The sequence below is a fragment of the Penaeus vannamei genome, chromosome 28 (assembly GCF_042767895.1).
Source record: "Penaeus vannamei isolate JL-2024 chromosome 28, ASM4276789v1, whole genome shotgun sequence".
Classification (NCBI taxonomy): Eukaryota; Metazoa; Arthropoda; class Malacostraca; order Decapoda; family Penaeidae; genus Penaeus; species Penaeus vannamei.
Window position 1 is genome coordinate 24701913 of NC_091576.1, and position 10000 is coordinate 24711912.

General features: G+C 44.1%; 1 protein-coding gene across 9 annotated transcripts in view; it reads left to right on the forward strand.

Annotated features, from left to right (window-relative positions):
- Positions 1–10000, forward strand: part of Syt7 (Synaptotagmin 7) — a 722943-nt gene that overhangs the window by 676654 nt on the left and 36289 nt on the right. For 8 of the 9 annotated variants that reach the window (XM_070141953.1, XM_070141950.1, XM_070141955.1 and 5 more), the window contains one exon: positions 2265–2405. In XM_070141953.1, coding sequence (XP_069998054.1) covers positions 2265–2405 — 141 coding nt within the window. The remainder of the gene's footprint in view (positions 1–2264; positions 2406–10000) is intronic. The other variant, XM_070141958.1, reaches the window with a different exon arrangement.

Consider the following 10000-nt stretch of genomic DNA (forward strand, 5'->3'; position numbering starts at 1 on the left):
TGTTCCTCATGAATATTTTTTGCTTTGAATATTTGCAGATTTCTATAACTGTTTATAATGCACCTGTTTCAGTGTTGGTATTCCATGAATCTTTTATTTGTGGAACGTTCTGTGCTAGATTTTCAAAATGCCATAGTTTTGTAAATACATTCAGTCATTCTCTTTTTTTTCCAATGCATAAGGTCTGCAGTGAATATGGTTTTAAAGTTTATGAAAGTTAAATGACCCAAAGCCCCATGTTACTAAATCTTTAGTTTAATAGGCAGTAGCTTAGAATCTAAACATATATTTATACTTAGTACACTTAAATAACAAGAGTGAGTAGGTAGTGCAATCAGTAGTACACTTAATACACTTAGAAAAAAGCATTTATTTTTTTTTTTAAGCTAGCAAATAAACCTTAGTAATGAATTGAACAATATGAGTTTGTTAATGCATATTTCATACGATGTTGACTTGAAGAACACTGCCTGTTGGGATTATATTATGTAAACAGGATAAAAGTCGATGTAACAAGCTAGGAAAACTTTGCAGGAATAACGTGAAGTTGAGGACTAACTTCGGATAGAATCACTTGGGGAGGGAGAACATAGGCATAAAAACATATATGTAATAAGCATTAGGATTAGAGAGGAGGGAAAGGAAATAGGAAACTGAGATAAAGAAGTGAATGGGAATGGAAGAGGAAAAATATTTAAGTGAGAGAAAATAAAGATAAAAGTTAAAAGGTAGGATATCAGAAAGTGATGAAGAGAATGGAAAGTGGCAGAGAGAGATTTTTAAATTCTAAAAGATAATTCAAAAGGGAAAAGACAATAGGCTGTAGACACCCACGGAGAGAAGAGAGAATAAAAAAAAACATAGAAGGGGGTGGTAGAAGAAAAAGATAAAAAAGGTAGATGGAACAGAGGGAATTAAAAAAAAGAAGACATAGAAGGGGCAGTGGGAAGAAAAAGATAAAAAGGTAGATGGAACAGAGGGAATTAAAAAAAAGAAGACATAGAAGGGGCAATAGAAGAAAAAGATTTAAAAAAAAAGGTAATTGGAACAGAGGGAATAAAAAGGGGAAAAACAACACAACACACAACAAACCAAAAAAAAAAACACACAACCGCTACCCACCCACCCCAACCCCCCCGACCACCACCACCCCTCCCAGCCAAGACACGCTAGGTCAGGCCCTTGGGGAAGCAGGGCGTGGGGCGGCCCTTGGGGAGGCAGGGCGTGGGGCGGCCCTTGGGGAAGCAGGGCGTGGGGCGGCCCTTGGGGAAGCAGGGCGTGGGGCGGCCCTTGGGGAGGCAGGGCGTGGGGCGGCCCTTGGGGAGGCAGGGCGTGGGGCGGCCCTTGGGGAAGCAGGGCGTGGGGCGGCCCTTGGGGAGGCAGGGCGTGGGGCGGCCCTTGGGGAGGCAGGGCGTGGGGCGGCCTTTGCAGACACACAAAGTCTAGTGGTGATTCGAACGAGTAAGAGAGCGAAGGATTTTGACCAGAGATCGGAGTAAGTACAGGCACTCGGCAGTTCTTCTCTGTGATTCACTCAGTGCATTTTTTTTCTTTCGCAAACAGTTACACACATATACACACGCGCAGAAATACGCACACGCACACACATACATATGTGTATATATATATGTATATATATATATATGTATATATATATATATATATATATATATATATATATATATATATATATATATATATATATATATATATATATATATATATATATATATACATATGTAAATATATATGTATATATATATATGTATATATATATATATATATATATATATATATATATATATATATATATATATATATATATATATATATATATATATATATATATATATATATATATATATATATATATATATATATACATACATATATATATATATACTCCTTGATACATGAAGATAAGCTAACTTCTCTCTTTCACTTTGTTTGGTTTCTCTTTTTACCAAACATGTGTGACGTCATCACTTTCCACGCAACGTCGCCATGCATCTATGACGTCACGAGCACCAAACACTTCAAAAAAAAAAATCACACTATTTCTCTCTCTCTCTCTCTCTCTCTCTCTCTCTCTCTCTCTCTCTCATTTACATCAGCTTGTATCTCTATAACTTAAAAAAAAAGACAATACCATAATAAAAAATAACATTCCAAACCACCTGGCCATGTTTTCTCCCCATCCGTCGGGGGGAGCTCACGGACAGGAAGTGGGCGTGTCAGATGGTAACTCATTTTCGTTCCCACAGATGGCGTTTTTCCAGAACCGGTCCCTCAGCCTCGTGGACATGTACATCGACACCTCCGAGCCCACTGAGAACGTCGGCCAGATCCAGTTCTCACTCGAGTATAACTTTAATGAGATGACACTTATACTCAGGATTATGCAGGTGAGTGGGTAGGGGGGGTTGGTAGGGGGGGTAATGGGCGGGATGGGGGTAATGGGGGGATGGGGGTAATGGGGGAGATGGGGTGTGAGTGGGGGAAAGGGGTGAGGGTGAGTGGGGGGATGGGGTGTGAGTGGGGGGAAGGGGTGAGGGTGAGTGGGGGGATGGGGTGTGATTGGGGGAAAGGGGTGAGGGTGAGTGGGGGATGGGGTGGGGGTGGGTTGTTCTCACTCGAGTATAACTTCAATGAGATGACACTTATACTCAGGATTATGCAGGTGAGTGGGTAAGGGGGAGTGGGTAGAGGGAGTGGGTAGGTGGGGTAATGGGGGGATGGGTGGGGGGTCGGAGGTAGGGTGTTGGGTCGCTATGTGTTTTTTCTGTTTTTTTTTTTTTTTTTTTTTTTGGGGGGGTGTTTGCATTTTGTTTCCATTTCTTTCTCTCTCTCTCTCTCTCTCTCTCTCTCTCTCTCTCTCTCTCTCTCTCTCTCTCTCTCTCTCTCTCTCTCTCTCTCTCTCTCTCTCTCTCTCTCTCTCTCTCTCTCTCTCTCCTTTCTCCCTCCTCCTTTCCTCTCTCACTCCCGCCCTCCTTCCCTCCCTCCCTCACTAACTCCTTTCCCTTTCCCCTCCCTCCTTCCCCCCTCTTCTCCCACTCCCTCTCTCCCTCCCTCACTATCGCCATTCCCTCTCCCTTCCTCCCTCTCCCTCTCTCTTTCTCTTTCTTTTTCTGTTTCTTTTTCTCTTTCTCTTTCTTTTTCTCTGTCTCTTTCTCTGTCTGTCTGTCTCTCTCTCTCTCCCTCCCTCTCTCCCTCCCTCCCTCCCTTCCTCCTCCTCCTCCTCTCTCTCTCTCTCTCTCTCTCTCTCTCTCTCTCTCTCTCTCTCTCTCTCTCTCTCTCTCTCTCTCTCTCTCTCTCTCTCTCTCTCTCTCTCTCTCTCTCTCTCTTTCTCTCCCTCCCTCCCTCCCTCCCTCCCTCCCTCCCTTCTCTCCGTCCCTCCCTTCCCTCCCTTCCCTCCCTTCCCTCCCTCCTTCCCTTCTCTCCCTTCCCTCCCTTCCATCTCTTCCATCCCTCCATCTCCCTCTCTCTTTCTTTCTCTCTCTTCCTTCATCTCCCTCCCTCCCTTCCATCCCTCCATCTCCCTCTCTCTTTCTTTCTCTCTCTTCCCCCATCTCCCTTCCCTCCCTTCCATCCCCCATCCCCCTCTCTCTTTCTTTCTCTCTCTTCCATTTTCATTTACCTCATTTCTTCTTCTCCACGTTACTTGCACCTCCCTTTGTCGCGTCTCTCTGCACGCAATACTTCCTCTTCCTCTCTCGGGATATTTCTTCATTACAGACATATTCACTTCATCTTCAAGACGCTTTCTCGTGGGGATTGAGCCTACTGTTCAGGGTCACAGCTGTACCGTTCCTTCGGTTTCGCGAATCTCTTCTGGCCTTTGTTTTGTTTTTTTGTTTTTGTTTTCTTTTCTTTTCTTTTTTTTGCTTTTTGTTTCTTCTTTTTTTTTCTTTTTTTTGCTTTTTGTTTCTTCTTTTTTTTTTTTTTTGAGGCTTTTTCCTCTTTCGGTTTCGCGAATCTCCTCTGGCCTTTCTTTTGTTTTTCGTTTTGTTTTGTTTTCTTTTCTTTTCTTGCTTTTTGCTTCTTCTTTTTTCCTTTGTTTTGTTTTTTGTTTCTTCTTTTTTTTTCTTTTTTTGAGGCTTTTTCCTCTTTCGGTTTCGCGAATCTCCTCTGGCCTTTCTTTTGTTTGTTGTTTTGTTTTTGTTTTCTTTTCTTTTCTTTTCTTTTCTTTTCTTGCTTTTTGTTTCTTTTTTTTCTTTTTTTGAGGCTTTTTCCTCTTTCGGTTTCGCGAATCTCCTCTGGCCTTTCTTTTGTTTTTTGTTTTTGTTTTCTTTTCTTTTCTTTTCTTGCTTTTTGTTTCTTCTTTTTTTTTCTTTTTTTGAGGCTTTTTCCTCTTTCGGTTTCGCGAATCTCCTCTGGCCTTTCTTTTGTTTTGGTTTGTTTTGTTTTTGAGGTTTATCTTTTTTTTCCTCTTTCGGTTTCGCGAATCTTGTCTGGCCTTTCTTTTTTTCTGTTTTTTTTTTTCTTTTCTTTTGTTCTTTTTTTCTCTCTCTTCCCTCTGTCGGTTTCGCAAATCTCGTCTGGGCTTTCTATTATTTTCTTTTCTTTCCCTTTCTTCCTTCCTCTTTTTTTCTTCTTTTAGGCTTCTCTCTTCCCTCCTTCGCTTTTCCCAATTCTGTTTTTCTTAGCTTATCTGGTGTTATGGTTATCTCTCTTTTTCCAACCGGTGTAGCAATACGATTTCTTTCTTCTTCTTCTTTTTCTTCTTCTTCTTCTTCATCAGGTTTCTTTCTTTCCGGTTGAACAGAAAGAGAAAAAGAACTTTCTTCTTTTTTTTTTTTTTTTTTTCTTCTTCTTCTTCATCAGGTTTCTTTCTTTGCGGTTGAACAGAAAGACAAAAAGAACTTTCTTCTTCTTTTTTTCTTCTTCTTCTTCTTCTTCATCAGGTTTCTTTCTTTCCGGTTGAAGAGAAAGAGAAAAGGAACTCGGATGATGTTGACTCACCTCTCAGACTCCAAGATTTATCTCGCCGAATCTCAGCTGACCCGAAGAGTCAACTTTTTTTTCTGGGGGATTACAGTAGGTGTGGGAGGGGGGGGGAGGCGGGAGGGGGGGAAGGGGGAGGGGGGAGCAGTGTGTTGCTGAAAGGGTTGTTGTAACGTTGGTTATGAGGCTCTTTGTCTCTCTTTGTCTCTTTCTCTTTCTCTTTATTATATTTCTATTTTTACCTTTATTTTTCTCTCTCTCTTTCTCTTTCTCTTTTTCTCTTTGTCTCTCTCTTTCTCTTTCTCTTTTTCTCTTTGTCTCTCTCTTTCTCTTTATTATATTTGTATTTTTGTCTTTATTTTTCTCTTTCTCTTTCTCTTTTTCTTTCTCTCTCTCCCTCATCCGCTCCCTCCTCCTCCTCCCTTCTTCCTCTACCTCCTTCCCTCTCCCTCTTTATCTCTCCCTCTCTCCCTCTCCCTCTCCTTCTCCCTCTTTCTCTCCTTCTCCCTCTCAACTCCAATCAAACGACCCTCAAATTCCAAGCCACACAGAAAAGAAACAACAGTATTGATTTGATTAGAATGTTGATTCCTTTCTACCCGCCGGATTGTTAGAATTGTGCATAAATAAAGTAATAAAGGCACATTTATCAGTCTAGATAGATAGTTAAATGTATATCTATCAGATATATAGACAGATATGCCTTTATTTTCTGCGTCTGTATTTATGAAGATTCATTGGGTCGGGCCTGGCACAATTTTAACAAACTGGTCGTATGATTTCTTTTATAGTTGTCAAAGTTTGATTTCTGGCTGTGTTGTTATGTTTGTTTATATGTAATTCAGTTGTTGTTTTTTGTTTGTTTGTTTTCGTTTTATACGTAATCAAGTTAATTGTATTGTAGGGGTTACAATTCGTTCCAGTTGTAGTTTAGAGATTAATAGGATGATTTGAGGTTAATAGGACAAGGTAATGTGACTCAAGGGAGAGCAGAACTATAGTTTGTCTATCTATTTGTTTTTTGCTGTGTTCTTGTAGTTCGATTTTTTTTATTTTTCTTCTTCAGTTTTCTATTATATAATCTTTCTCTTTGTTTTGTCTCTCTTTCGCTTTCATTCTCACTTTATTTGTATCTAAATAGCGGAATATTCACACTATCTTTTCAATACGAGGATCAGAAACCATTCCAAAATCTATCCATTTTCTGAAATCCATTTTATTAACATGGAACAGCATCCATCCAAATCATTAATGATAAATAAATAAATAATTGAGTCTGAAGTTCACATAACTTTTGAATAACGATTTTATGAAAAGTTTTTAAGGGCCCAAGTTGAGGATCTCTTTTCGAAAAGGAAGAAAAATAGTATAATGAACTCACCCTCGGGTTTCCATAGACGAAGTATGTCAAATGTTATTAGATAAGTATGTGGAACGGGAGGGGGGGGGGGATAGGGAGATGTGAGAGGCGGAGGGAAAGGGAGAGAGAGATGTAAGGAAGGGAGGGGAAAGGGAGATGTGAGGGGGGAGGGGAGAGGGACATGTGAGAGGGGGAGGGATATGCGAGAAGAAGTGGGAGATGTGAGAGGGGGAAGAAGAGGGAGAGGGGGTGGGGAAAGAAAAGAGAGAGGGAGATGTGAGAGGGGGAAGGAGAGGGAGAGAGAAAGAGAGAGGGGAGAGGGAAAGAGAAGGAGAGAGGGGAGATGGAGAGGGAGATGTGAGAGAGGGAGTGGGAGATGCGAGAAGGGGTGGGAGAGGGAGGAGAATGAGAAAGGGAGAGGGAAACGGGGTTGTGAGTGAGATAGGGAGAGGGAGATGTGTGAGAGAGAAGGAGATGAGAGAGAGAGGGAAGAGAGAAGGTGAGAGGGGGAGGGAGATATGAGATAGGGAGAGGGGAAGAGAGGAGAGAGGAAAAGCGAGGAGGAGAGGGAGAGACGGGGAGAAGAGTGAAAATAGAGGGAAATAGAAAAGATGTAGGGAAAGGGAGAGAGAAGAAAGAGAAAAGGTAGAGAGATGAGAAGAAAGGGAGAGAGAGAGTATGAGAAGAGAAGGAAAAAGGGAGAGGTTGAAGAAGGAGAAATATGAAATTGAGAATATTAGAAAAAGAAAATAAAAGAGAGAAAAAAAATAGTACTGCGAGAGACACCTTCCATCCAGCACTGAATCTCGACTTTGATGTGTGATGCCTTGAAGTGGCATGCGTCTTGTGTCATGTGTTGCTCTCATGCCATGACGTCATGCAGCGGCGTCTTGCACATCCGACCAGCCTGCAGTTATGATGTGTTGGCTTGATGTTCCCGCCGCAAGAAACTTATAAGTTCTTTCAAAAATAGACGGGAAGTTTTTATTGGCTGTCGTGTTTTCGAAGTTTTTTTTTCTTCTCTTTGTCTTAAATCTTCTTAAACTTTCGAAAGAGTGTTTCTGAGATTTACTTTTTTCCCCTCCCCGTCTTTTAATGAGAAAACGAAGAAAGTGTAAATCCAAACAGGATATTTAATCTTCGTACTTTATTACAAAAAAAGGGAAAATATCTATATACTTTCTCCTTAAAGTAGACGCGAAAGTTTGCTCATAATTTAATACCTCTAAAGAATGTCACTCCGAGTGAAAATTCCTTTCATCTCTTTCTTTTCATGTATAGAATTATATCTTTACACAAGCCGAGACCTCTGAGGAAAGTTTTATTTACATTTTTGTGCCTTTTTAATCTATCCATTTAGCTACTAGGTGTGGAAGTTTACGAAACCGTTATAAGCCTAACAGTGGGTTTTGGAACCCCGCAGGGAGATAAATTCCCCTTTCCCCCTTCCTCTGTCTCCCTCCTTCTCCTCCCCTTCCCCTTTCTCCCCTTCCTCTCCTTCCATCCTTCTTCCTCCCTTTCCCCTTCTCCCTTCCTTCCCTTCTTCTGCCTCTCTCCTTTCCTATTCTCCCCTCCTGTCTTCCTCCTTCTCCCTCTCCCTTTCTCCCCTTCCCAGCCTTCCTCTGCGTCCCTCCTCCCCCCCCCTCTCCCATTCTCCCCTGCCCCCCTTCCTCTGCCTCCCTCCTCCTCCCTCTCCCATTCTTCCCTTCCTCTTTCTCCCTCCGTCTCCCCCTCTCCTTTCCTCCCTTTCCCCCTTCCTGTGTCTTCCCCTTCTCTCTCTCTCCTCCTTCTCCCCTTCTGCCCCCTTCTCCTCTCTTCCCACGTTCCTCTTTGCCCCTTCCCCCACTAACTACTCTTCTCCCTGCCCTTGCCTCTACTTCCCCCCACTGTACTGTCCCTCCCTTGCCTCCATTTCCCCCTGCACGGTCCCTCCCCCTGTTCCTTCTTCTCTCATTTCCTTGCTTCCTCCTTCCTTTACCTATCTGCCTCTTTACCCTTTTCCCTCTTTCCCTTTCCTCTTTTTAACTTCCACCCTCCCTCTTTTCCTCCCTCCCTTCCCCTCTCTCTTCTCCCCTCCCTCCCTTCCCCCCTTCTTCCTCTCCTCCCTCCCTTCCCCCCTCCCCTTCCTCCTCTCCTCCCTCCCCCCTTCCTCGTCTCCTCCCTCCCTTCCCCACTTCCTCCTCTCCTCCCTTCCCCTCCCATCCCCCCTCCCTTCCCCCACTTCCTCCTCTCCTCCCTCCCCCTCCCTCCCTCCCTCCTCCTCTCCTCCCCCACTTCCTCCTCTCCTCTCTCCCCTCCTCCCTCCCCTCCTCCTCTCCTCCCTCCCTTCCCCCTTTGTCAACTTGCCTCTTCCCTTCTCACTGACCTTTGCCCGTCCCCCCCCTTACCCCCTTCCCCCTTCCTCAGTAGTTCCTCTCCCCAACCTCCCTCTCTCCCACCTCCTTCCCTCCTTCTCCTCCTCCCTTCCTCACCTCCTTCCAAGTTCCCTCCCCCCTTCTCCTTCCATCCTTTCCCCCTTCTCCTTCTCCCTTCCTCACATCCATCTCCCTCTCCCTCCCCCCTTCTCCTTCCCTCCTTTCCCCCTTCTCCCATCTCCCTCCCCCTTCTCCTTCCCTCCTCCCCCTTTTACCCTCTCCCTCCTCCCGTCCTCATCCCCCCCCTATGCCCTGCCCTTCCACAAAGTCCCTCCCTCCCTCTCCCCCCTTCCTTCCTTCCTTCCTTCCTTCCTTCTGCCCCGCAAGTTGCTATACCCCGTTCTTCTCGGGCTTTGTAGTCTCAGTAACTGTAATGGATTTTTCGAGTTCCTCCTCGGAGTGTCTGCTCCTCCTCCTCCTCCTCCTCCTCCTCCTCCTCCTCCTCTTCTTCTTCTTCTTCCTCCTCTTCATTCTCTTCCTCCTCCTCCTCCTTCTTCTCTTCCTGATCCGCTTCTTCTTCCTCATCATCATCCTCTTCCTCCTCCTCTTCCTCCTCCTCTTCCTCCTCATCCTCATCCTCATCCTCTTCATCCTCTTCATCCTCCTCTTCATCCTCCTCTTCATCCTCCTCCTCTTCCTCATCCTCATCCTCCTCTTCATCCTCTTCATCCTCCTCCTTTTTCTTCTCTTCCTTCTCCACTTATTCTTCATCATCATCATCATCATCATCCTTATCCTCATCCTCATCCTCTTCATTTTCCTCTTTTTCTTCCTCTTCCTCCTCCTCATTTTCCTCCTCCTCTTCTTCCTCCTCCATCTCCTCTTCCTCCTCCTCCTCCTTCTCCTTTTCTTCCTCTTCTTTTTCTCTTCTTCCTTTTCCTCTTCATCCTCCTCATCCTCATCCTCTTCCTCCTACTTCTCTTCCTTACTCCTTCTCGCTCTAATACTTAAACTCTCTCCCTTCCTCCTTTCTTCCTCCTCCTCTACATCCCTCCTTCCTCTCTTCCTCCTCCTCTCTTCCTCCTCCTCTATGTCAGTCCCTCCCCCTTTTTTATCACTGTGTCCCCCTCCCTCCTTCCTTCCCTGCTTCTTCTCTTCTTCCTGCTATCTCCTTCTCCTTCTCCTCCTTCCTGCTACATCCCTCCTTGTCCCCCCTTTCTTAATTCCTCCCTTCCCTCCCTCCAAATGATGAATATGTGATGAACAAATGATGTACAAGTGATGAACAAAGGATAAACAAGTGATGAATAATGGATACACAAATAATGAACAAATTATGAAC